Source organism: Crocodylus porosus, unplaced genomic scaffold (assembly GCF_001723895.1).
Source record: "Crocodylus porosus isolate Cpor-Errol unplaced genomic scaffold, CroPor_comp1, whole genome shotgun sequence".
Lineage (NCBI taxonomy): Eukaryota > Metazoa > Chordata > Crocodylia > Crocodylidae > Crocodylus > Crocodylus porosus.
This window is the reverse complement of record NW_017728926.1, coordinates 18,714,490-18,742,300: the sequence shown is the minus strand read 5'-3', so window position 1 is coordinate 18,742,300 and position 27,811 is coordinate 18,714,490. Positions and strand designations below refer to the sequence as shown.

Below are 27,811 nucleotides of genomic sequence, written 5' to 3'. Positions count from 1 at the left end.
CAATTTGTGGGCAGCCCCAGGGGCTGGCCAAAAAGTTCTCTGGGGGACCAGAGGGCCCCGGCCCCACACGCTGCAGCTTAGTGCCCTCCAACCACCTCCACCACATGCCACCGGCCTGCGCAGCAAAACAGGCCCCCAGCACTTTCAGGGGCCAATCTTGGGGGGGAGCACATGCCCCGCTGTGCTCCCTCCCCCCACCGGCTGCCTGTGCCTGGGGGCTTGCACTGAAAGGGGCAGCAGGAACTCAAACAGCTTTTAAATTATTTCAGGAGAGCTCAAGCAACAGCAGCAAAAGCTCAAGTGCCTCTTTTGTCAAGGTGCTACAAACTCAATGGCCAGCTATAAAGACTTTCTATTTGCAAGGTGGCATACAATGGAAAAATGGAAGGCAAACAGCCCAAGGTGAGATGACTGTTGGCCATACAAGGAACTTTCTTCAAAGCTCCAGTGTGGGGTCACCTAACATGAAGGAGGTATATTTTAAAGAGTAGTCAGGAAGGGCATCTTTATGATACCACTGAAAGGCCTGGCCAACTATTCAGGTCACGACTGCCTTGCTTGAAAGTGATTTTGATGTTTGCTGTCCAATTCTTTCCAGACTTTTATAAAAATTCAATTTTTCTGGAACGGATTTATCATTGTGTAAATACATTCAGTTTTAGCATAGGGCTCTGCATCTCTTGAAAGACATGAAAGATGTCTGGGTCGGCAACATCACGCTGATCTGTTATTACAGGGAGCGGATGCCTGGTATGAAATTCCAGGTCCAGAATTTTTGAAGTCTAAGGATTTGAATGAATAAATCCGATAAGAGAGCAGGGGATGGTTTGTCAACAATTTCATACCTATCCAGGAATCATTTAACAGGATTTGTGCGGATGTCTGGGGTGCAGCAGAATTTTTATACAGAAGAATGAGAAATCTCATCTTCATGCACCATGCCCAGTTCTTTCTATTACTCCAGAATTTCTGATGGCTCCTAATGCACTAGCTAGGGCATCTGGGATATTTTACATTAGACAATGGCTGTCAGAGAGTGCTCTCTACCGCCCAAGATTGATTGGAATGTAAAGGGCAATTTGCCTTGATGTTACATGCTGCTCCTTTTACCATCAAAACTTTAAGCTTTACAAAGAAACAGAATAAACAAATCAGCCTGGGCTGATCCCAGGAAGAGTCATATAAAGGGTGTGTAGTCAGTGACCTTTTAGTGTATGAGAGACAGTGATACACATACCAGCCACTGCCATTTCTTCTATACCCCGTCTATGTCAGGAGGTTGCTGTAACAAGGCGCACAGCATCTATCTGCTGCCTGTTGTAAGCGCAACCTGGGAGAGGCTGGTCCGAAGTGAGGCTTGGGATCAAGGAAACTGAAGCGTTAATCCATTTTACTCCTTCTGTGGCCTCAGGCAAGAAACTGCACTTTCCTGCCTCGGTTTCCCCATCTACAGTAAGAGGCCACATTAGGCAGCTACATAATCTGCTGTGTACCAAGAGGGTTAGTTTGATAAAGAAAAACGCATCTGTGTTCATTATTATGACAGCATGAACAGTTCAAGTAAATCTGCTTTGCAGCTCCTCCGCAATGAAAGCATTCCACTGTGCTACTATGAAGGCACGTGGCAGCAAGTATTCACTACAGATTACAAACCACTCTGATTCTTTATTCTTTTGTTTTAAAGATGTTTTTATACACCATTAAAATCCTGTTTGCTGAATGCTAGTAAAAAGCTAGCCACCTGTAAAATGAAAAGTGGATGCTGCCGATAAGGGTAGAAATACATTTTGTTTAAAAGCTACAACTACTTTTTAATTTTTAAAACATATACACGTATGTCTCTGCCCACCGCTCACAATTCTGCTGGCTACAGTCGCATCCATTTAGAAAACCACCAGCTTTGTCATCACAGAGGATGTTAATCTCAGGCAGTGGGGAAGGAGAAACAGCAGCCAAAGAACTGTAAAGCCAGTAAACTTTCGAGAAACGGAAGAGTGTGTATTCAGGCAAAACGAGCTTAGTAATAAGGAGCAAAGACTGAAAACTACAAGGTGGGGGGAAATGTAGAATAGCTTGCAAAGGCAACATTATCCAAAGTGGGTGTATTCAGGTATTTATTGCATGAGTCTTCAGCACTTCTTCAGATTTCTGATGAAAATTCAAGGAGCCTAGAAGAAATGCCCAAAAGGCAACTAACGCTAACAACACTAAAAATAATGAAGCTGAAACTGTGGAAAAACTATGGTGGCTGCACACAGAGTACTGGAGTGGCAAGGTATAAAAGGAGTTTCATCATTACTCTCTTGGGACGTGCACAGAGCATACTAACTGCCTCCAGGTCTCTGGGGCTCCGATTACCATGCCAAAACACACCTCCAGAGTTTCCTTATTAGTATAATAAAAGGCTTTATGCTTTGGGGTTCTATTCCCAGCTCCACCATTGACCTTGTGCAGGTCACTTAACCTCCATGTGCCTCAGTTTCTCCACCTGTAAAACAGGAATAAAAGTGAAGGCAAACTGCTGAGAATCTGACGACAAGTGTCAGATATGCTCTAAGTGGTATTATTTACAGAGAATGACTGAAGTCTCAGGATCTATGCATCACATGCATTAGATATGCAATTTGCAACTAAACTTATTCAGTGAATTTTGCTTATTTTTCTGTTTGTTCCTCATTTCCATAAACACTTCCTTATGTGTAGCCAGCAAGTGAGAAGCCCGTGGGCACACAGGACATGCTGTATACTCCTGTTCCCTAACTGGAGGAATGACACACTTAGAACCAGGTTTCTGGGGTGAACGCTCACACCAATAAGCTCAAGGTTTGACCAGGTACTGCTTCCTGCAGCAACTTCCTAGGCTGGACCTTCAAGAAAGGAGGACTGGGCAAGTCAAGGCAAACCCATTTAAAAACTAGAGCAAACATTCGGAAATGGCTGTGGGCAGGTTACTGCACACACGTCAGACCAGAGGGTGCGGCAGCTGACGAGGCTGGAGACTCAGGAACTGAATCTGCAGACTCCACTTTCTACTGGGATAGCAATAACCGGTAGTTTAAAAATCTCCAAGTATCCTCTGGAGAAACATCGGGTCTTTAGATATATAGAAAAGAGGAGAGTGGGCAGATGGGCCCTACTGAGCACTAAGCAGAAAACTTGGTCTCTCTTACTAGGGTACCACAAGGCAACCGGCTCCAGCAACTCTTCAAGCACAGGGATGTAAAAACAGCTCCCACGTGAAAGTGCATAGAGCTGGGGTCAGGGATAAAGGGGCAGGAAGGATATGTTTTGATGATCCCTGTCACTCCAGATCAATCTGAAAGCCACATCCTTGAAGTGCGGGGCCGATGCCAGGCGCAGGTGGAACTCTATGGCAACGGAAGTCGCTGCTGGAGATGAGGTTTAAGCGGCAGATCTCCGTGTGCAGGAGCTTTGGCTTGGCTCCCTTGGGGATCCCTGCCCCTGCGTTGCAGAGCGCCAAGTCCAACAACCGGATAGAACGACTTGCCCTTTCCAGTCACTGCAGCATCTGAAGTTTATCATAACGACTCTGTTTGGTTCTTCCCCCCCATTTTCTTCCTGGTTACTGCTCCTCTCGTCTGTCCCAGGCGGCCTTGCATGAAGCAAGTTTTGCCTTTATGATGCAATACGTGGGACCAGGTGAGGCCCTGACTCCTCTGATCACTTAAGCAATGGGCAACAGCAGCTTCTGTTCTTATTGATAGCATGCAGGTGCTAGTAAATACCAACCTCGAGGGTATTCTCGGTAAACACATAGCCATCCCCAACGCCTCGCGCACACACATGCTCGCTTTAACCGACACTGAACTCACACCTCACAAACAAATTATTTAACTACTCTATTCCCCCAGGAATACAGTGATCATTTCAAATGCAGCTCCCTGCTCATCTCTCACATACACGCAACGGCCTGATAGGTTAAATGCTGCCATTTAATTACAGTAATGGAAGCTGCTATTTTTTGGTTCCCCTGAATACCTCTTCTCTCTCGCTCTTTTTAAACACACTCAGCGAGTCATCTTTTAAACATGTATTTTATATTTCAGGGTTTAACAGCTGCATGCTCCTGGTTACTCTGAGAGGGAGCAAAGAGATTTTTCTCTTAGTGCATGAAAAACTGGCCTTTTAAATGCCACCAAAAAGGAAAAATGAAGCAAAAAAAGGGGAAAATGCCAAACAAGACAGAGAAAGCCTGTCCTTTCCTCTACTCAGATGAATCAATGTCGACTGTGCTGAATAAAATTAGTGACCAAACAGCGCTGTAAATAAAATATGTGAGAAAACAGTCCGAGTAATTTTGCTGAAGGTGCTTACAGAGATCAGCGTGTCCCACGGAGCATACTATGGCAGCTTACGCACAGGGCTGAGCGCCAGGAACTCCTCAGGTCTAACTAGACCTTTGGTACATTGACTTGCTCTCAGCTGCCCTGCCTCAGTTTCCCCATTGGTAAAATAGGGATATGTCTCATCTCCCAGCAGTGGCCTATGGATTAGTGTTTGCAAAGTGCCTGGAAAAGTAAAAGGTCTCCCCAGCGGGAAAAAAAAGATTTGAGGGGAACACACAAAGGAGATAATACTGATTTCCCTCCACACCAGGCATCATAAGAATTAGTTAGTTTACATTGGTAGAGTGCTTCAAACATGTAAATGGCTAAAGTGTATTAACTGCCGGGGCATACTGCAATGCACATCTCTTGCAGGACCAAAGGAAGAGGGCTGCAGGCACCCCAGGAAGGGGTCATTATGAATCATCAATATTGAGGGAATATCATTATATATGGGCCCTGCAACAATTAGCTGTGGGGCTTATATTTTTCAGTGTATGGCAACTGAAAGAGCCTTGGAGCAAAGCTCAAGTCAAAATCGATTCTTCACACCTCAACATTCCTAGAAAAGACCTGACCTACTCCCAGCCTAATCTTTAGCTCTTCTCTACATGTGCAAAGCTGCCATGGCTGTGCAAGATGCCGGTATTTTATTTACTCGGTGGCCCCCAAACCACGATGAAACGTCCCAGCTCTCAGCGCAGAGACACAGCCGAGGGAGTCTGTCTACTGCTGTCTCTGGCCCCATAGGATGGCAACTTAAAGGTGAGGCAGGGCAGCAGAGACAAAGACAAATTTAATTTTGTTTATCACCATAAAAAGGGACATTTCCACATGGACATCAAGGACATGAATATCGTGTGTAGGCAGGGGGGGGGGGGGGGGGGAATTATAAACGCATTTTTGGCGAAATTCAATAAAGCTGATTCCACTGCATAAGGTCAGCAATTTACTTTTAAAAAATGATATGATTGCAACTTTTAATATAACCCATGTATTTGCTGCAAGATGCTCTGGAAGATTGTGTAATGTAACCATCCGACCTCTCCACAGGAGCAGAGATCACCCCATTTACCCTTTATTGTCTTGATAAGAGCAGTGCACATTTGCACAGTAAGACAAAGTCAACAGCTTTTACTTAAGAGAGCCTCGGATTTCACGGGGAATGAATTCTCTTCTCTCCTCCTAGGGGAGTGGGGTCTCCCCTGGGCTAGGCTCCATCAGGAAGAGCAGAAAAGAACAAACACTAGACTAAATTCCACCTTTCTCCAAGAAGAGGGCACCCCCCCCCCCTCCAATTTTAAGTCAGGGAGAGTGTTGGGGAGCAGAAAAGAGGATCATTATTGGAACAACACATGGTATGCCCTAGATTACAGACCCTGCTTTGTTCCCCAGGGGAGAAAGAGATCCCTCCAGAATTGGTTTGTTCATGGATTGCACTGGGGACCGAATTTCCTTTCTGGCCAAGGAGGAGCGTGAGAAAACCCTGGACTGGATGGCCGAGTGAACTCCTCCTTCCATCCCAAAACATTTTATGTAAGTGCACGCAGATCTCTCTGCCTGTCTGAAGGTGAAGCTTGCTTCAAAAGGTCAGAGCTCCAGGGCTGGATTAGGATTGCACGCAATCTGCCTGAGCCGTGGCAGTCTGACATTCTAAAGTTTGCTAACTCCCCCTCCCTTACCCAGCTGACAGAGGTAAATCCTCCGTCTCTGCAAGTGTTGTTTTCACTGCACTGAATAACTCACATTTTTTTTACATCACATGTTGCAGCATAAGCCCTCGTGTAGTGATCTGCAACCTGAAGAGCTCAAAGCAGTTTACAAACTAGAATGAATTAAACCTCCACATGCCTGTACGGTGGAAGTAATCATCGCTGCCCCCATTCTTGTAATGGACATATTGAGACCCAGAGACCTTAAGTTACTTGGCCCAGGAATCAGTGCCAGAGACAATACTAGGTCCTAAGTTTTAACCACAAGGCCTATCTTCTTTTTCTATATTCTCTCACTCAAAGATATCTACAGCTGTTTGCTAAAATTACAAGTAAAAAATGAACTTTTCTAAGCGTCCCTGCTGTAATCTCAACCCAGGGTCTGAAAATCTGTGTTCTTCTCACCATCATCAACAGTAAAGATCCAAGGCTCAGAATTTAGCCAACGATTTTAACACTGGTACATGATCCAGCATAGACTTCAGTTCCTTCTGCCATAGTGGTGTTGGCTCTGCAGGGCTACCAGGAACAGAAACCCAATTCTGGCAGTACACAAAGCAAATATGGCTCAAAACACACCCAGAGGGAGCAACATGAACTAATTTTACAAAGTCAGTTTAAACTGCTCTTTTCCATTACACAGTTACAGACAGACGGCCAAAGTGAAAGTCACTGTTAAAGCAGTGACATACCAGTTATTTGTTCAAATAAAGCTTCCAGCTGATGTTCTGGAGCACAGAAAACTTTCTGGGCACTGGGTAAGTCTGCTCCTATGTGCTAGGAATTTGCGAGCTATGATAACACAGCAAAGGTGTTGACGGATGCTACCACTGAAATCCCCGTGAATTTCCTGCAGGCTGGGAGAAGTGGGAGTTGTGGCTGACTGTTCGCTCAATGTACTGTAAATGAATCAGCGCTCTTGTTCTGCCGAGTGCATATCTAAATGGTTCAAGAGTGTTGTAGAGTGAGGCTGAAGTAAGCGAGAGAGGCTATTACCACTAATGTGACTTGTACCCTCTGTTATGGAACAAATAAAATGCGCATTTAGAGGTTGTCAAATTTGAGAGCGTCTCTCCCTCAGTGCAGTCTTTGCAACATCATTAAAACATCAAACGGGTGCCTCTCGTGGTGCACTTTCTGGAGCTTTCACACAGAAAACAGGACAAAAGTCACTGCGAGTTTCATCTTTGCAACGTGAAACTGCGGAGCACTTATTAAACCCCACTGGACACGTTACTTTGCAGGACAGACCTTCAAAGATGGAAGGCCCCAAAGTTTGCCTTGCCTTGTTAATTCTATCTTTTTAGAGATCCAAGTGGAGCTTTATCTCCACTCTTCAGCAAATACAACAATGCAACACCAAGCCAGCAGTTCCCAGCAGTCTTGCACACATCAAATGGTATGATGCCCCTGGAAATTCCCCAGCAAAAACCAACAACTGTGTACTCAGGTAATTGCGGGCAGAACTTTTGCAAAAGCAGCACCGCCGTTTTAAGTAAAGTGTGTTGAAAATTGTGCAATTCAACAGGTTTTCATGCTGGAAAATGCTGATCTGACAAAACCTCAACATATTGCAGAAATGTATTGATTTTGTTGAAATCTGACAGCAAATTATCTACACGTTTTATTTTGATGTTTAAATTATGGTATTATTTTACCTGCATCAAATATATAAAAAAGGCTAAATGAAAGTGTAGCAAACTTGTCAAAATACTGTATTCTGACAGGTTAAAATGACATAATGTGAAATTTCAGAGAAAGAAGAGTCAGAAATTGAACTCTTCATCCCAATTCAGGACAAATATCCAATTTCAACATTTCACTAGCTCCCCCGAGATGGAAATTAATTGTACCCCAGCTCGTGTGAAGCTTCTATGGGGTTATAAAAATGTTTTTTAATTATGTAACATACCTGGATCAAAGTACTATTTTAAAATGAGCAAATCATCTATAAGTGAGTAGGATTTCAAAACGCAAGCCCATGTGCACATACCTACACACACACACAGATCATTTCTAAAATCTCTTGACCTGCACTAAATATTAAGAAAGTGTTGTCATGCTTCCCAATCCCACACAAAATTTCACCCTTGCTGTTTCTCACTATAAACAGTGGCTGGCTGATTTCACAATTAATGGCATTTATGCTATGCAAAGCCTATGTCACCAGCCAAAAGATGATTGCCTGTAGTAATCGAGAACTATCACCTTTCTTGGACTTCAGCATCACATAACTGGCAAAGCTAGGAATTGCATTATAGAGTGCTTTTTGCATTCCCTTGAATCACCATGCACATAGCCACCAGAGGCAAGAAGTGAACCGCTTTCTCCAGCTGTATGCAACTCCAGTGTCCTGCCCCAACCTTACTTCCACATCCTGAAGAAAGGGTTAAGGAAGGATTATCTCTATCAAAGAGCTTTCTTTTGAAAGAGCCCAGCAGACCTGACCAACAGGAACAGCCCCTGACCAATTCCCAAGCACACCTCAGTGGCTGACTGTTTGGGGAAGTTTTGTTGGCACTGCTGCTGCAGGTTTCCTCGTGGCATGGAAGAGTTGGTGCAGAAATCCGTCGAGTTCATGACAAGTTCAGATAACACAAGCAGTAGGAAAACTGATGGGGGAAGGAGCCAGCGTGATGAATAGGCTGGCACAGAACAGCAGGTGACGGATATGCACATGCGAGACTGTCAGGATAGGAAGACATCCCTTCATAGCAGATGGATGGAGATTCTCAATCACTCTCAGGAAAAAAAATTAAACTAATGCAGAATCCAGAGCTGTGGTCCTAATCTCCAGTCCATGAGTGCATTTGTACTTCTGGGTCAGGAGCAACCTGCATGGGAAATCTTATCTGTAAGTGCAGAAAACTATTGGTATTGGGCAAACATTAGCAGAGTGGATGCCAGAAGTGGATGCAACAACAGATACCCTTGATTCAGTCAGGACCGGGTGTAAGTTTGCTAGTGCTAAAAAGGGCTCACTCTCTCCGTCTTCATTCTAGGAGTTCCAAATCAGTTCCAGAGAACCCATCGTATCGCATGTGATAAGCACAGATGTGTTGCTTCAGTATTTGGTTGGGAGATCCCTAAACAATGTCCTGGTACTGCAAGGAAAGGTTTGAAGCCTTCTTTCCCTGGACCCAAGTAAAACAGATAGGGGAACATTGGTCTGTCTTTCAGCATAGACATAAAGCAGAGGCCTTGATTATTTGTGGTAATTAAAGATCCCATGGTGCTTTTCAAAATCTTTGCAAACTTTCAACTCTAGTAACCACATGCTCCTTCCCCAGAGCTCATCTTGCAAGATCACTCAGATGCAGTAATCCGTATTTCCTGTCCTAAAACTCTTGCAGTGGGGTTGAACAGCTGCTGCCTTGCTTCTCAGAGGTGGCTGCATCTCAATGGTAGGCAAAGCGACCTTCACAAAACACTTTTGTGCCCATGAACAGAGTAATGAGAAGTGTAATCAGCTGCTGGGTATAACGTGCTCCAAGCTCCTTTGATGAAAGGCATTATGGAAATGCACAAAATTGTTTTGTAAATATTCTGCTTCTACAGGAAAGTGCCAGCTAACTTCCTCTCAGCACACACTATTTTATGTCTGTTTAAAAAGTCTTCCTCTTACCATGCTCGTTCCTGCAGTGTTTGAGCACCTGCTACAAATTTCCATGTCATGCTTTGGGAACCATCCTGGTTCTTACCATGTCGTTCAGCATTTCCCTTTCATCCTGCACTGATGCCATTTGCTCTGGCTGCACTGTCTTGCCTAATCCACTGAGTATTTTCATGTAATGGTAAAACAAACATTTACTGCCAACAGTCGAATTCTTAGCCTTGGCCTCCGGCTCTGCATCTCTTTTTATGTGCATGCACTTGATGAGATCTGCATGGACAGTTACACTTACTAGATAGGCAACCAGTTATCCAATCTGCACGTGCAAATGGGGGAAAATCCCTATTAGCCCAGTGATCTGCACACACAGAAGTAAAGCTTGGCTCAAAAAAAATCAAATTGTAAATGCCTTGTAGTTCCAATTCTTTCCCATCTTCTAAATCGATATCCCGCCAACAAGTCAGCACAGAATGACAAAATGCCCAACGTGCCCCAAGTATTACTGGTACCTCTGACCCCATCTCCATATCCCCGAGTCAAAGTGGGTGGGTCTTCAGAAACAGGAAGGGAGAACTACAGCGATCCTGTTGAGATGGGTGGGTTTCGACAGCGCATGTAGCTAACTGGGTCTTTTGCATGAGCTGTCACTGGACTCTGCTGCCTTGTGCTGTGCTTTGCGCTCAAGGAAAAGCTTTGTAAAAAAAACTGTTCAAGCTTCACTGAGACATGTTAAAGAATTAATTACAAAGTAAAGCTGAAGGAGAAAATTAATTTTAGAAACATAAGAGGTTACTTTTCTTTTCCTCCCTTTTCTGGAGGTGGGGGAGGAAAAGGCCGTTATTTTCATTCTCATCCTGGGGGCAGAAGCTGGGAGCTGTCCAGTCGATAACCTGGCCATCAGAACAAGGTTTGTAATTAAAAGGTCAGTGACCTGGAAAGCTAGGGCCTCACTCTCAGGGCTTCTCAGTAATGACGGAGCTATTAAATTAAGACTGTTATGAAATCAATGCTAAAAAAGCTTTCATGGTAACGAGATTCCATTCAAGGACATGCAAACTGCCTCATGAAATGGACTTAAATTATAAAAAAGAAAAGTAATAAAAGAGAGTTAAATTGAAATCTGCGGAAGAATTCACTCTCCTTAAAATCCTCCGGCACTAGGCAGTGCTCCTCAAGGTGATCCACTTGGGTTTCTGCAGTGGATTGTGTTTGGCAAAGAGATGGTTTAGCTGCTGGTGGGGGTTCAACTTCCAGGAATACAGGTGATTAGAAGAGGAACAGAAAGGAGTCAATTTTCTACAGGCGACTCCTGGAATCAAGACATTTGTTTCCTGGGAAGCACATATGCTTGGCCCTGGACTGCATTAGAGCATTTAAAGCGGAACAAATTACTCGTCGCCGCTTTACAAGCGCCTCTAGAGTTCTCAACCTCCAGTTGCCTTCTAAGCTGACAACCACCCTCCGAATCTCTACCTTGCTGCTGTCATCGTGACTTGAATGACACTGCAAAAAGCTGTGTAGGACCACAGGGAAAGCTTCTGCATTAACTTGATTGCTATGAGCCAAGGTAATGAAACAGATTAATAGACCCAACATTTAAAAGGGCAACACCTTCTCTGACCTCCCACTCACCCGCCAAAGAGGAGCTTGACTCCGCTTGTAGGCAGGTTGTCCGTTGTGTTATGAGAACATCACCCGTCAACGTAAGAAGTCTTCTGAAGAGAGTTGCTGACTCTCCGGCTTTCCAGATTGACTAGTCTCCCCAGTGGAAACAGGAACCATAGTTTATCTACTTGAGATGCCCACTGCCATTACACTGGAACCTCTCCCAATCAGTAACGCATTTCTCCCAAATTCTTCTCAGTCGAGAAGTCTTTCCACCTTCGTGTTTCAGACAGATAAGCGACCTATCCAAGGTCACAAGGGAAGCTTGTGGCAGAACAGGGATTTGAACTCACGTCTCTCATGTTCCAGGCTAGTACTTTAGCGGGTGAAGCTTCCCACTACTAGTGCCCCTGCTCCCATTCCCTCCCTAGCTGGAAACTACAGATTCAGAGAGCACAGCATTAAGTCACGTGAGCTACTAGATGGGTAGCAGAGCAGCACAGGACAGCCGAGGCTAACGACAGCTAACAGCAGACATCTCTACACGGGCTGAAGCCCCCACATGCTGTCTAACTTCTCCCAAGGTGCCGCTGGTTCTCTGTGGCGTTTCATCAACAGAATCAGATAGTTGAACAAAAAAAGAAAAAAAACCAACCTTTTTTATTTCTTACAGATATTCTGAAGGGAAACAGCTGTTTTCCCCCTTCATCTGAAGAAGATCATGATAAAAAAAAAGGACGAAATGTCATAAATTACACAAAATGCCAGTGTAAGCTTCAAAGAAAATGATAAACGATTCTAATAACTTCATGTTTCTCATTAATGCCTCTGTATTTGGGAGTTTAGAAGTGCTCGAGACAACAGAGAAATCTCATCCAACTTCTGAAAGACCTTCCGCGTCCCTCCTATTGTCAACCTCACATCCCACATGCCTAAAATATCAGACCACCAAATTCTTACCCGACCAGCAACAGGGAAAGCCTGCCCTGAATCCCACCGCTGCTGTTTCACAAGGCAACAAACACAATCCAGCTGATGATCCTAAACTAACCTTCATTTCCCACTGAACTGACATGCACTACAGGGACCTCAATTTCTATATTAAATATTAAATAATATTAAAAGAGAAACAAAATTGGATTTGTCTTTTCAGGAAAGGGATGTTTATTAAAGGGAAAAAAAAAAAAGAGGTAAGATTATAATTCAAAGCAAGGCATCACTGCAAGTCCCAGAAGTGAAATTTCCTGGGCAAAGCTGAGACTGCAGTGGTGGGAGCTCCCACACAGCCAATATTTTAGTTCCATTCCCCATAGGCTTTCCTGCTGGAAGAGACTGACTGGAGGAGCTGAAAGCTTCCCCATGGGTAGAACATCGCCCCTTGGCTTACAGCTGTCACAGACAGTCAGTGGTCCTCACCTACTCTCTACAGTGACTTCTCCCAGAAGAAGCTGGGACCAAAGAAACCGTTAACCCCCCCGCAGAGAGGATGTATACACAAAGGGAATGCTGCCTATAGACAGCTAGTTCTGGTACCACCTCTGTCACTGCCAGGCTCATGTTCAACAGCATAACCACCTAAGAACTGCGGACATATGCCTCTCACATCGTTGACTCTGTGTCTGTAAAACTCTTTGAAATCTTTACCGAAAGATGCTGTAGACTTGCAGAACAATTACAAATAAATACAATATGCAGAACTTCTTCAGAGGCCTGGAGAAGATTCAGAGCTCCTGGTGGCATCTGGGTTACTGAGATTCAGGGAAGATAATGGACTGCTCCTTGGAGGGCCAATGGGAAGATCTCAGGGTCCAAATGAGATTGGAAACTGAATCCTATAGTTTCTTCTTCCTAAGCCCAGGATTGAAGCGACTACAACATCTAGGGGCGGGAAAGAATTACACCTGTTCCTTAGGGCATAAAGGGAGACTGCACATGTGCAACTTTTGCTATGGAGCACTGGCCAGAGGTGAGATATGATCAGGTGGTCAATCGCATGTAGTCACGCTCCCAGCGATTGCTGCAGACAGGCGTTGCTAGACCCCACTCTTCCCTGTTTCTTAATTCTCAGTTTCTAGATGAGCAATTAGTGCAAAGGGGAGGGGGGAAATTAACAAAAAGGAACAAACACTTCTACCAAACAGTTTCTGCTCTTCGGTAATTATTAGCCAAGTAATTCATACGAAGTATTAGTCGGGCCACAGTGTCTCTCTGCTTCCCTCTCCCTACCCCTCCTCTTCTCCCAGTCAGGGATTTATTAAAATTAAACAGATTAGATGGAGCTCCTGATACTAAAAACTGCTCAGCGAAGCCTGCGGTGGGGAAGTGCAGAGCAAACACCAGAGACATTTGTCTCTAAATTGCTCTAAATACCTTCTGCAAATGAAATTCTAACCCAGCTGCGTTGAGAGAGAAAATGAGGAATAACTGGTCATTGTCAGCAGAGAAGATCAGGCGGTTATAATATTGCACGATATACTAGGGACTAAGGATCTCTCGGCAACAATAGATTTTGTATCAGGTTACCCCGGGTAATCAGCACAGCTTTTAGGCTCAGCTTTCCCCTGCTTCATTGCTTCGATGATAGAGTTGAAATCCCCAAGCTTTTATGATTAATTACTCCCCGTAGGTCCACATATTTCAAGGAAAAACTCATGGAGCAGAGCAGCCAACAAGCTCCAAATTTTAATGCCATCCTGATGGCAAGCGAGGGTAAAAACAATGCACCCAGCAGAATTATCCCTCTATGTTGGGATGCTCTGGGGTCAGCTAGCATCAGGACCACGTTCCAACTGATGTACCTGCAAAGCACTGTTTCTGGTGGGCTTGTTCAAACACAATCCCTCCCATTACACTCTTGCCGCTTTCAGGTCCAAGAAGAGCAGTGTGGTGCTTGTAAATGAACAATCTATCTTGTGCCTTCAGATCTCAGGGATTTCACTAAATGATTCATATCTCCAACCCTGACAATATTTCAGGGGTTCCTTACTTTCCACAGCTCAAGATCTACAGCCACAGAATTCAAAGAACACTGCTGAATTTGTAATGTTAATATAAAAATGGGTCTTCACCCCCTCCCAAGTATGAAGTTTGCAATTCTACCCCCCCAGCCACCATCATTCAAACTACCTTTTCTGTTCTGTAGAGCATTACATTCAATCCAGGGCAAGACCTGCCTTTATTATCATTTACTTCAGCGCATACGTGGCATGGAATGATCTCGGATGGGCAGTCTGAACTGGAGTGAACTTCACCTGAAAGACACTAAATGAGTAGCTAAGTTGCTGGCTTAAAACTTGAAGCCAAAGGAGAACCCCTGAGTTAGCTCCTTTATAAACAGAAGGGAAAAACCTGTTATCAAGCTGTCACCAAAGCATAGTCCATCTGCCCGAGAAATATTGGATTTGTCAGGATCCGTTCTATCCCTGCTATCAAAATCCAGTCGCAGTTTGCCATTTCAGCCTGAAAATCAGGACCCCAAGACTGACCTTAACTTGACCTTGTTTACTCTACCAGGTCCCTGTCCTTCACTCCTCTCCCCGACTCTTCTTTGGAAGCAGCTGACCTTTTAACCTGCAGCTGGTCATTCGAAAGCCAATGACATTAAGGAGGTAGAATTGACCAACTAGCCTGTAACTCTAAACCGCCCTCACTTCTGAGGACCTAAGTTGATAGTTAACCCTAAGATTCCCCAATATGCCTTCTATACATCATTCTACAATGCCACATCTGGGGCCAATATCACCTCTGACCTGCAGGAAGGAAAGTCAAGCTGCATTGCTCAGACTCCCCATAATTTCTCTCATACAGGAGATACCTAATTTTCCACAGCAGTATCTTCTGGCCCACACCCCGACTCTAACTCTTGCCAAGAAGAGAGAATGAAATTGATGCCTCCATACCTTTCTTCTTAAGAAATGCTCTTCTGGTTGTCAGCGGACTCTGGCGGACCCGGGAGTTTTGTAGAAATTTCACTGCTGTTGCGATCTGATTAGGGTGAGGGGATTGGAGAAACAGAAGAGAGACAAGCTCTGAGTCAGGAACATGTAAAATCCTAATTCTAAACAACACACCCTGAACTAGCGCATCAAGCTATCAAATCCTGTACAAGATGCAGATGGGCTTCAGACAAAAGCTGATCCAACCTTGGGAAATGTTTGTACCTGCAACTCCAGCTTGGAGAGAATGGTACAGGTATTTCAACTAAGAAAAATTTCTCCCCAAACCTCTTTTCCCAGAGGAAACCCTGTTTAGCTACGAGCAGAGTCTCTATTTGGATGCTCAGAGGTGACCAAGAATCAGGTTGTGCCATCCTTAGCTACGTGGACAAGCACAATCAGGAGTGATGAGGCACAGCACTGAGGCATAACAGGTGGTTTGCAGCAGTTGAGATTGTTGCAGGGTGTTAGGAAAAAATTCAAGGGTCTATTGCAAGTAAGGAGACAACCAGCAGTCCTCCATGCCAAGATGTAGTCTACTTGTCTAGAGCTATCTGAGCACAAGAAAGGCAGATGACTTTTGATGTTTTAACCTTTGCCTAACCCAACGTCTCTGTTTGAATTCTAAGAGGCTGCTGCCATTTCTTCCACTGTGGTACCTACTGCAGGCAATAGGCCAGACTCTCTTGTCATTTGTAGGTAGGAGGTTATTTTCCACATCCCCAGTCACAATACCCTACCAAAGGCACCAAAAATTTTTAGTTTTAATTTCCAGCAATTTACCTATACAAATGCATGTCAGCTTTAAGCTTCACTGTGGTGGACTGCACATGAAACTCTGAACTAAGGAATATAATTTCACCGACGTGCTCTAGAACAGGGATATCAAACTCATCTGCCTTCCCAGACCGAGGATACGGAGGGGCATGGAGCTGGTCCGTGGGCCAAATCAGACCTATAGACCACCCCCGCACGCTGGAGCCAGTGCAGAGGTGGTCTGGCACAGGAGCCACGTGCAGCACGCACCCCAAACTGGCCCTGTACCAAGCATGAAGTGCATGCCCCAGACCAATCCAAGACACACAACAAGGACTGCAGGTTTGATGATAGGGTTCTGTGGGCCAGATCCAGCCTGTTGACCGTATCTTTGACACGTCAGAAGAGGAACTTTGAGGCAACTTAGGACTCAGGACCCATACAGCCCTACAGAGTGAAAGAGCTGGAATGATGCTGACTGGCACACACAACAGTTGCATTCTCTTAAAGTGAGTTTAGTGCCAGCAAGAGGTGCTCTCTATCCACAGAGACAAATTCCTGCAGATACTCTTGTCCTCCTCTCTTCCTTGAGGAATCAGCTTTAAGGATGACAGAGTTCACTTCCCATGGCCCGTTTGGTCCCTGGTTTTCTAAACGGGATTATAAACAAGGAGGCCTATTTGTGACTGATAATTGTAATGGTCCTGCTGGTGAAGTGGGCAGAGCTGAGGCCACCAACTCCTTTCACACAGTCTGCTGAGCACAGTAACTTCGGGTCCATGCCACTCCGGACTAAATTTAATCTAGGGACCACTTTCCATGTCCCATTATTAAATCCAAGCCATCCTGTTCCATACATGGTATCTCCTTCTGTGCTGGGGTAAACAGCTAATATGCTTTTATAAAAAGGCAACTGCTTTGGATGGAGCACAGAGGAGAACAACCAGCCTGAAGCAAACAATACTTAGGAGATATACACATCTATATGAACAGGTGAGAGATCACTTCATTCCAGTTCAGTAGAAAATGGACCTCCATAAATAAGGGGGAGAAGGGTGTTTTTTTCCCCATCCCTGAAAGACGGCATCTGTATTCCCTGTAAGGTATGGTAGGTGTCAAAGGAGGAAAGAAAGGATTTGCAGGTCTCCTAGAGTTCAAGCTACAATGAAGCTTCTCGAGTTTAGATCTAAATAGGCTTTCAAAATGTTCCATGGTAAAAAGGGAAAAAAATAGAACACACATATTGAAATGACCAAGTTCCACCTTGTTTTTGAATCCAGCCCCTGAAATATGCATTTCTGGTCAGAGAGCAAAGTTCTGATGGGTTTAATGGCACTTTCAATGTACTCAGTGCATTCCATCAATGTTGTGTTGGGGTTTTTTTTTTTTAAATTGCATCTCTTATTTCTTTAAATACATTAATCAGGCTAGTGTAGGCAAAACGGATCCATTGGACAATGCAATAAACATGAATTATCATCTATCCAACACGCATAATGGCTTAAAAATACATAATAGCAGGTGTAGTTTAAATGATTAGTTATTACACCTGTGGTGGGTCTGATTCAATTGGGGAAAATCATCTTTAATAGGTTAAAAGGTTTAGATCACCAGGCTTCCCTTAAAGTGGCTGTAGAGAGGGTATGATGGAGTACGCTGTCATTACTAATTCATTTAAGAAAAACGTGGGGGATACAGCAAAGAACAGCATAAACGAGCGAATCCAATTTAAACATCAGGTAAAGCAGAAAACACCTTTTAAAAAAGCATGATAAATGAATTTGGAGGGGAGATGAAATTGACATATTTATTTTAACGGGAATTTGACAAAGTCCCGGCATACTTTCAAGTGGGGGGAAAATGAGCAGAGGTGGGTGGGTTGGTTTTTTTTTTTTTTTTGGTAAGTTTGCATTCAATAATTTCCAGTCATAAAGTAATACAGCAGAATACCCCACATAAAGTACATTTTCATCTCATTTACATGCACTTGATCTGTCTCTTTGGAAATGCAGGCGATAGGCAAATCGCACATTTAAACGGTACTGACATCACTAAGCCGGATGCAGAAACATAAAGCGCACCAACTAATAACTTTAGGATAATGTGCTGAATAAGAAAAAATGCCCAAATAAGCAGACACATAGATGTGTGAACATATCAAAACACTTTCCTTTTTACAATAACTCCTTGTTTCTTTGGGAACTCTTGCAGGTTCCCCCCTGCATTCAGCAAACTAGTAACAGAGGCAAGTCGCATAAAAGGTTTGGAGACCTGAAATTCTGTAAGGTCTAAGATTCATATATGAATGGTACCAATTTTTTTTTTAAATCTGTAAGATATAATGCCGTACTTTTTTCTTGTGTCATTTTAAACAGACCCGTTTTAATGTTCTATTGATTGTCACTGTTTACTGGAACACACTTTTGTTTAGAAAAATGTAAACATTTCAAGATGATTCATTTAAAAAAAAATAAATCTCCCCTTCAAGGACTAAGTTGTTTAAGCTCTTTCCTGTATCATTCTTCTTCTCTTCCCCTAAAGGTCACAAATATAAAACAAAATAAAATGACCAGCCAGCAGCAAACTTTACAAAAAAAAAAAAACAAGTCCCCAAATTGTTAATTCCTTTTCACAGAGTCTCACGTTCCTTTAAATTTATGTCTGCCTCAAGAGCTCTCCCCACTTGTTCACCTGAAATATCTTTATTTGGGTAATACAGCTTCTTTATATAAACGACTTATGAAATCATTTTGGATAGGTCAGCGTGCCAATCTTTTAAAAAACAGCACGAGGATGTTCTATCTTCTAAGGATTCTCTTTGCACAAACAAGGGCGAATGCAGTCCTTTAAAAGACAGAAAAAAAAAAAGCCCCACTTTGCAGTCCTGGGTATAGATGAAAAATCATGCAGCAAATATAATTCTGACTCAGCTGGTAACTTATTGTTCCATACTATTTCTGTAACATTTGTAACACTTGACCAAATTTTTCTAGCATTAGGACATTGCCAAGCAGCGTGCATCACCTCACCCCTCTTATATCAGATTGCAAGCTCATAGTAGCCAAGAGACCACATTTACCCATCTGATCACAGTCATTTATTATTTTTAATGAAAAAATATTGTGTTCAGTTGTTAAAAGGGAATTAACTCCCTAAACTTGCTATCCTACCAGCCCTTCTGCATCGAGGGAATGATATGGAGAGACACTCTTGAATGGCAATAGCGAGGGGAGAACCCTGCATTAGATCTTGCCTAATCATTTGATTTTCTAATTAGAAGATGAATGCGACTATCCATGGGTTATATTTGTGCCTGGCCAAATTACATAAATTCAGGCCAAATATTCCGCCTCAGCGTCAGAGACGTAAAACAGAGACAGGAACTTTATTGCAGATGCTGTGAGAGTGTAACAAGCTGGGGAAATTCTGGGCCAAAGCACTGTATTTTGACATTGCAGCCAAGGTCCCTCACCCCCAAACTGCTTCTCGCTAGCATTTGTGACGAAGGTGAGGTCAGCCCTCATTGTTATTACATTCTCAGAAACAGGGTTGTTACCCAAGGAACCCACGCTGCTTATTCAGCTGCTTGCAGGAACAAAGTAAACCACTCGTATTCAGAAGAACAACGCAGGGACAAGTGCTTGTGTCCCCCACATCCAGGGGGAAAGGAAAGAAAAAAAAAAAAAAAATCAGCTTGAACATTCACAACTATGCAGGCAGATAAAGAGAGAGACGCAAGAGTCGTCAGGGGTGCAGTGAATGAGAGCTCCGTTAGATTCCCTAACCCTGGGAACCCTCGGTGGGATATTATGAAACAGCGTTTGTTGACAGAGTGAGACTTCAAGATGACCTGTGAACTAAAGGTTGGGTCTGAATTACATGCTGCAAGAGGTGATATTTTGTCCCTCTGAGCGGATCTGTCTGTTTAAATGCAACGCTTCTTTTCATTAAGCGCAGGCGGCACAGGCCATGAACTATGCACAGACAGTTTACATTACATGTGCGGAAGCAATCAACACTGGCAATATATACGATGTATGTAAAAGAAGTTGAAATTAATTTTTTTCGAGTGTATTAACAAAAATAATATGGAAACAACAAGAAAAACCCAATCAATTTTAGCCAGGGTAAAAAGCCATGGCTACAGGGCAAATGGACTGATCAATACATTAGCCTCTTGCAACACCCCCCCCCCCCCCCCCCAAGCATACAGCTCTATGTTTGGAAGGCTTGGAAGATTAAATTGTCTGTGAAAGGCTTCTGCACTCCTACTCCAAAGGAGATACCCAGAATCCTGTTAACAAGCGTCAGGCTAAAGCCAACCCAAGTTTTAACAAGGGCTGACTTAAAAGCCTGGCATTGCAATGAGCAAGAGAACCTTTTCAAACAGAAATGCTGCGTTTTAGTAAGAAATCAGGGCTCTGTCAGGACTAGCTTGACAAATATGGTCATCGGTGGCACAAGGAAATAGTTGCAAAGCAGCTGTTAATCAGGGAAACGCATCATAGAACGCTGATGCTAGCACTCATGAAAAAATGCAAGGGGCTAATTATGAAGCTATATATCTCACTAAAGAGGCACTGCTCCTTGAGATTCCAGGCAGAGCTCTCTCCGAGTCAGGGTCCTGGGACACTACGCACATACTGAGCTCTGTAATCCAAGCTTTCTGTTCCCAGGGCAAACCCCACCTTTTCCTAAGTCAGGGTTCAGGGGCAAGGAGACCAGATTTATCCCTTCCAAAAATTGCTTGTCCTTTCTAATCAGGGTATGTGTAGACCACAAGAGAGAAAAAACGCACGCAGACACTAATTTACATTTACCTGATGCACAAAGCTCTCGTTTTAACTGGAGTGAAACCCTGGAATTACTTCCAGGGTGGTAGCACCTAGAAGCCCCCCCCCCCGAGAGAATGGGGCCTCATTCTGTAGCATCTCTACAATCGTGTATTAAAAGGTAGCTCCCCAAAGTGACCGGACCAGAGGAACCTGTGTGAACTTACTCACAACTTCTGTGGGACAGCATTAAAAAGATCTCACTCAAGCAGAGGATAAAGAAAATTGAAAGGCAAAGCATTTTGCAGGTTCCATAATCTGAAAGAAGATAGGGAAGAAAGAAAGAAAACAAGCCCCAAGTCAGATTTAAAATCAGGAATCCTGAACTGAAAAGAAAGCAAAAGCAGTGAAGGGAGATTAAAGAAAGGGTAATAAAATCTGAAATCCCAAGTCCCGAGGACCCACTAGAAAGAGTTCTGTGAATGAAATCTAACCCAAGAATGCCAACATAATAAAAACCAGGTGAAAGGTAGAAAAGATTATATGCCAAGGAAGCATTTATCACCTAGCTCGCAATAATACTGGGAAGAGCAAGGCCCCCTGAAACTAGAGGCGAGTGTGGGGAGGGGTTGAGGTGGGCAGGTGGATTTCCATTTGATACTCCAAGAAAAACCACCCGGGTGGCACAAGAGGAATAACCTTGGGCTGGACAAAGTTGCCGGAGCTGTGCCAGAGCAGAGCCAGTACTCCCCCTAGCCGAGGCCCGGGGGAGGCGCAGGCTTCGCCACCGAACGCAGCCCAAATTAAGTGTTTTCACTCAGTGGAAATGAAATGTTTTGCAAGATGAAACAGAAAGAAAATTGAGGTTTTAGGTAATTACTAGTTGGCATTTACATATCACAGGCTGGTTCAACACCTATTCATTTTCCTCTTTTATTTTCAATTTTTTAAAATTGCTCATTAAAACGCACATATGACAGGGACGGGGGGGAAAAATTACTCTTCCTCTTTTTCCCCGAGGACTACAAAATTCAGATCTACTTTAAATACGTTTATCTATAATTATCACATACAAAAAAGCCCTGCTTAATTTACATTAAGAGGGTGACCAAAAAAAAGAAAAAGGAAAAAAAAAAAAAAAATCAATAATAAAGCCGTAAAAAATCCCAGCTGAGATGTCTTCATCTCTCCTCAGTGTCCAGCCAGTGTCAAAGGCAGGGGACAACCTCCACTGAGCTGAGACCCACGGCACTGTCGAAGTACAATGGAACGACTTAAAAGGAAGAAGTTGCAAAATCTTTTGTGTCCCCTGCTGCCCCACTCCCACTGTTCTGAATCAAAGCCCTGTAGCTATCTAGATATGCTTCATGAGTCTATTTCCCTCTGATTCTCTTTTCCTCCTCGATTTTTATTCTCATCTCACATAAGGAGAAATGGGACCACCTGATCCTCAGCTTGACCAGCTTTGTTTCTGGACTCACCTCACATATCCTCCAGCTGATAGGAATGGCTTGGCCTTTCCACACTCCTTGCTCACATGAGCATCAGTCCCCGTCGGTTCACCCAGCCTCACCATTGTCTACAAGCTTCCCCTGCAGCAGGACTCAGTCTTCCTGCATCTCTCTGCCCCATGGATTTTCCATCTGGTTTCCGATTTTCCTCTCAAATTCCTTTCTCCTTCCCATCCATATCTTAACTTTTCTCCGCTCTTCAGCTTTTAAAATTTTAACCTTGTAAATGTATTATTTAGTTCTGCAAAGCATTTCAGGGTATGGTTTGTATGAAAAATGCTATACAAAAAGTTTTATTGTATCATATGTTAGGGACATAAAACATCCCTGATAGAAGTGTACAGGAGCTGACATGATGGACTAATATATTTTAAGGTCTATTGTGTAAATATGTATTTAGGGAATTCTAAAGCATGGTATTATTGACCCAAGTCTCTCTTAAAACACAGTGATATATGGAGTAAAAGCCCTTATGAAAAAGTAGCAACTTCATCTGTGCAGCAGCCACCTTTCAGAGTGAAATATCTCTGCCATCTAAAGTTTTTTTGGGTCTGGTTAAAACCTAAATGTACTGCTTGCCAAAATCTGACTTGTTTTAAAGAGCAATGCCCATTTTAGATTTGCAGAAAATAAAATAAAATAGCATTGGAAACCAGGACACACATTTTAAGAGAAACGCAAACCTAAAAAACTGCCAGACTGTCAATATGTGCATGCATACACGTGTATATATACACGCAAAGGGAATGTGCTGTCTGGCTCTACAGATGCATTTTTGTACCCTGAGAAAGGATTCTGTCATCTGGATGAAAATTTGTGGTCCCCAATTCCACTCAAAATTAAACTTTTACAGACAAGCAATACAATGCCAAGAAAAGCAGTTTCTAAAGAAATACTAACAGTTCTTTAATTAGAGTGGTATCAACATGTGGTACCACAGTATGCAAGATTAGTCAATAAGCAGCAAACGCCTTTAATTCTAGGGTGCAAGTATCAGAGCATTTTTAAGGGGCAGAAGACGACTCTGGACAGCATCATATTCCTTTTGTCCCCCACCTAGAAGAAAAATACACGTGCTAAATACATAATCATTCTTTGGAAATCCCCCTTTTTCCTGTGTTTCTGCCTTGATTTAGGCAGCAGCTTTCCTATAATTGCTGATGCCACCAAAGGAAATATAACACGATGGGGGGAAAAAAAGAGATGACATTTGCCATTTCCACTGCTTTGAAATCCAACCAGCAGCAAATTATTTGAAGTCCTATTTAGAGGGAGAAAACTGAGATAAACTCAATGCTGAAAGTGCTGGATCATTATGGGTAGACAGAGATCACTAAGCCCATGCTCCCAGGAAACAGATGAAGGGTCCAGCTTCAAAGTTTAGGCGATACCAGCCTGCCAAGTACAGGTAAGGGAACTGATCTAATGGGGCAGGGGTTAGATGCAAGGAATAGGGAGAGGGATTTGATTTCTTCATTACACAGTCTCCCATTTTGTAACTCTTTACAGTAGCCCCCCTTCCCCCCCCCCCATTAATTCATCTTCTGGTTCCCTTTAAACCTATCCTTTTTGCAGAGGGTAGCTCAGAGAAGACTGTGGCTCTCTGCTGTAAAATTAATGAAAGTGTCAAGCTGTTAAGCTGAATCACTCCAAAGGAATGTAATGACTCAGTGTCCAAGATGCTCACTACAGGGGAACAACCGTGAGACTGCTTTGTGACTCCAGGACTAAAAGTATGTATAATACAGTCATCAGGGCCAGCTGATGGCAACACCCCTCAGCTCTCACTCCTTCCCACTGCCATGCTCAAAGAGTTCAGTTCCGACAGCTTTAAAAGATGGTCCCTTTTATCCCAGCTACAGTACCTTCAAATGTGCAGAGGGGGGAAACAATAATAACATATTGCCTTGTTCTTTTAAGTGCAGGGCAGAGGAGGACTAGTGGAACTCCATTCACGTGCTGTTGAACTGTGGGATGATTAAGTAGAGGGGACACAAGGCTTGTGTCATGAATAAAGACAAAGCACAAGTGGTAAAATTATCGTGGCATGTTGGATTCTGAAAGGCTCATCGCCCGAGATAGATGGATCAGCACAAAAGAATTATTCAGATAAACTTAGCTCCCTGTGATTTCGTAAATCTTTCAAGATTCCCCTGAATTTAACCTAAAATATACACAATTTCTGGAAGCCGCCACCAAATATGTATGCAACAGAGGTAACTCTTGTGCACTGGAGAATCAGCAATCCACAACTCCATGAACCTACTTTATGCAGAACTCTTCTTGATGGACCCTCTAATTCTTGCCTGAAGGAGTCTAGTAACCAAGTGTTTCTTTGTCATAACAGAAAACGATGAGACTGAAGCAAAAATAATGGGGTTGTAGCTGGGATTCGTATACCTGAAGGTAATTAATTAATCCATGGGTACCTTTGCCCGCATCTCAGAAAATTCAAAGAGAATCTATGCAGGAATAGACGAAGGAGCTTGCGTTGCTATAAGAAACTGGCAAACAAAAGGTTTGATGGTGGAAACAGTTGAGAGGCTGGAAATACTGACAGGTGCACAATAAATCATGCAAGGCACAACAGTTGGGAAGTGGCGCTGGGAAGAGAGGGGTTCAGACCACTGAAAGACCTCAATATAAATTTAACGTTTACTTGGAGTGTAAGTTGTTTGTGACAAAGATTGACTGCTTTGTTCTGCATCTGCACAGCACCTAGCACTGGTCCAAAACCAGGCTCCTGGATGGTAAACGCAATACACATTGTAACAGAGACTAGGCCGACTGCACTTTGTTGCTGCTGTTAATTGTCCTATTAAGAGAAAACTGAGTGTGGGTCAGAAAATGTGGCTGACAAGAGCTGACTGATCCGAGTCAAGCGGCTGGTGGGATAATTTGATTGATGCCAGTTCAGCCATGTCACCAGTCTTTGTTCTGTTCCCAGAGGACAGGTGTCCACATCACAAAAATGCTTCTTCAGAAGTAGCATCCTCTGTGAGCAGCTTTAAGGGAAACTGAACTTCCTTTTTAACCTTTCCAGGATGCAGACTCCAGGAGGGGGGCAAAAGCATGGGGAATGCTTGAACTGCTGCTGTCCACACCATAAATATTCAACAAAGACGAATTCATTTTCCCATAAGATTAATCTGGAAATGTTCATGGTTGGTACATTCACTTCTTAAAGAAAACCAAGCGGATAGATAATCACAGTATACCCGAGATGAGACCCTACCATTACAGATGCACCGTATCCACCTAGAAACCCGTTAGCAAATCCCCACCATCCAAAAATCAAGCTCAGATGTCCAAGGGAATTAATACTACAAAGGCTGATCCTTGAAATCTTCTGCCCCACACAGTTTTGATACATACAAAGCATGGAAACAGCAAAAACAACGTGGCTTCTGGTTTTCATTTTTCTTCAAACTTGGAGCAGTCAGCACGTCAGGGATTATTACAATTACACTTTTTGCCTACTAAAAAATTAATAAACAATTACCCGCTTCAGGAAGAAAACCACTACCAGCCTTTACCTACATAAATGCTGCAGAGAGCATCAACGTCCACAATGAACGCTTGGTCCATATTATGGTAAAGCTAAGTGACAACAACTGGTCCATGCTTTTGCAGAGCACTGGCCAAACACTGAAAACCCAGGACCACGCTGCTGTGGGGCGTCAGCTCAACATTCAGAGCTATTTTTCCCTCCTCTTTGTGACAAAAGAAATGTAGCTTGATCTTTTCTACTTCCCTGGCCCTAGTATATTACTGGGTTTTGTATCGACCCTCCTGGTAATCTAGGGGTACCCAGGTGTGTTTGCACTAAAAGGTTTCCAATTTTCTTTAGGGAAAGAAAAAAAAAAACTCCACATATTTCTCTCTAAACAGACTGGTACTACTCAGTGGCCTTCCCACCCAAAATCAATGGTAACCCAATTCAAATGCCTTAAAGCTCTGTCTGAAAACTAGTGTAGAGATCAACGCTTTTTATCTGAAGGATTATGGATCGCTGCTTGGCTGAGTAACACACCCAGCTGCCCATTTTAAAATACTGCAAAGGGCCTGAATGCTTCTCTTTCCAACCTTCAGTTTTTAGAAAGTACTGTCGAAACTTTGTCCCTCTCGCTGTCATCCTTTGCTGCCAGCCTGTCCTGCTTCATGCTTTAAATACACAAAGATTTATTAACCTTTACAGTAAAAACAAATAAAATAATGATGAAGTAAAAACACAGTGATGTAAGGGCTGCAGCTAGCACCATTTATCTGTGGAAATCCAATTAGCGCTCTAGTGGCAGAGATACCTGGAAAAGTGCTTACAATCAAATCAAAAAATGATACAAAAACATTAACCTGATGGCTAAAAACTCCACATTTAAACATTTAAAGTAATCAAGGCGCTTTTATTGAGTATTTTCTATATTTCATTAGGCCCCAAATTGACGAGGAGCCCTAGAGATGCATTTCCTGGGCTTCTGGATCCTCAAACCAAACGCTCGACTTTTTTTGTTTTGAAACCAAAAAAGGAAAGAGCATTTCTTGTAAGAATAGTGGGATTAAAGTGGTTCTTTCCAGCAGCAACATGAACAGTGAATGCAAACACAAGTGCCATGGAGCCCATCAAACCTTTTCTGGTCTTGGCACTTTCGTTCTGCCCCCACCCTGGCATTAGCCGAGTGATCAGCTGCTAGATCCAGAAAATGTTGCGGGGATAGATGTCCTGAGATATCTATCATAGCTACTCTGTGTCTAACATTATAGGGTGGGTTTGCGATACCACTACCTGCAGTCTGTGCCCCCCCTCCACATTAACTACAGCTTTCCCAGACTGTTTACTGATAGCAAAACATTATGCTTGCTTCCCATACCAATTCCTGAATGCTGTCTTTGAGCTTTTCACAGAGGAGTTGACTATACACCTGGGGCAGATCGCATTAAATGCAAAATACAGTGCGCTGAAATTCAAAGGATGATCACACAGGCAAACCACTCCAGTATGGACACATGCACTTAAATGCAGCAGCCTTTCCCGAACTGCTTCGATCATCAAAAACCTCACAGAATCACAGAAATTATAGAAGGAAAAAACCTAACAGGTCATCCCCCTTCACTCCCAGCTAGCACACAATCGTTCGCTGCGGTTTATTTTTAATGCTCTGTCTAGTCTTCTTTTAACAGTCCCAAGCTCCCTAACTATCTCACAGTCTAATAGATCACACTGTCAGGAAGTTTTCCTGATGCTAACCTTAAACTTCCCTTCCCTAATTTCACCCCATTAGTCAGAATTAAACTTAAGACTTAAGAATGTCATATGGACACTTCTGGTTGTAAATATCTGGAACTAGAAAATAGTTATTTCCTCCCCTTACCGTTCCACTGGGCTGCTACCCAGGCTCATATATATTGAACCGAATGGCCCTATGTGTGGTATTGTCTTTCTGCAGAGAATATTCATGACTTAGCTTCCAGGTACCTAAGAGTACAACCAGCCTTCAGGGAGCACATTCTTGTGTATTTTTACCCCCACATGTTTGGTATGTAACAAATTATGATGAGGAATG

The 27,811-nt window shown here is 43.3% G+C and overlaps 1 protein-coding gene across 2 annotated transcripts in view; it reads right to left on the bottom strand.

Annotated features, from left to right (window-relative positions):
• PEX14 (peroxisomal biogenesis factor 14) overlaps positions 1-27,811 on the bottom strand; it is an 89,063-nt gene that overhangs the window by 30,380 nt on the left and 30,872 nt on the right. For both annotated transcript variants that reach the window (XM_019541672.1, XM_019541673.1), the window contains one exon: positions 15,176-15,260. In XM_019541672.1, coding sequence (XP_019397217.1) covers positions 15,176-15,260 — 85 coding nt within the window. The remainder of the gene's footprint in view (positions 1-15,175; positions 15,261-27,811) is intronic.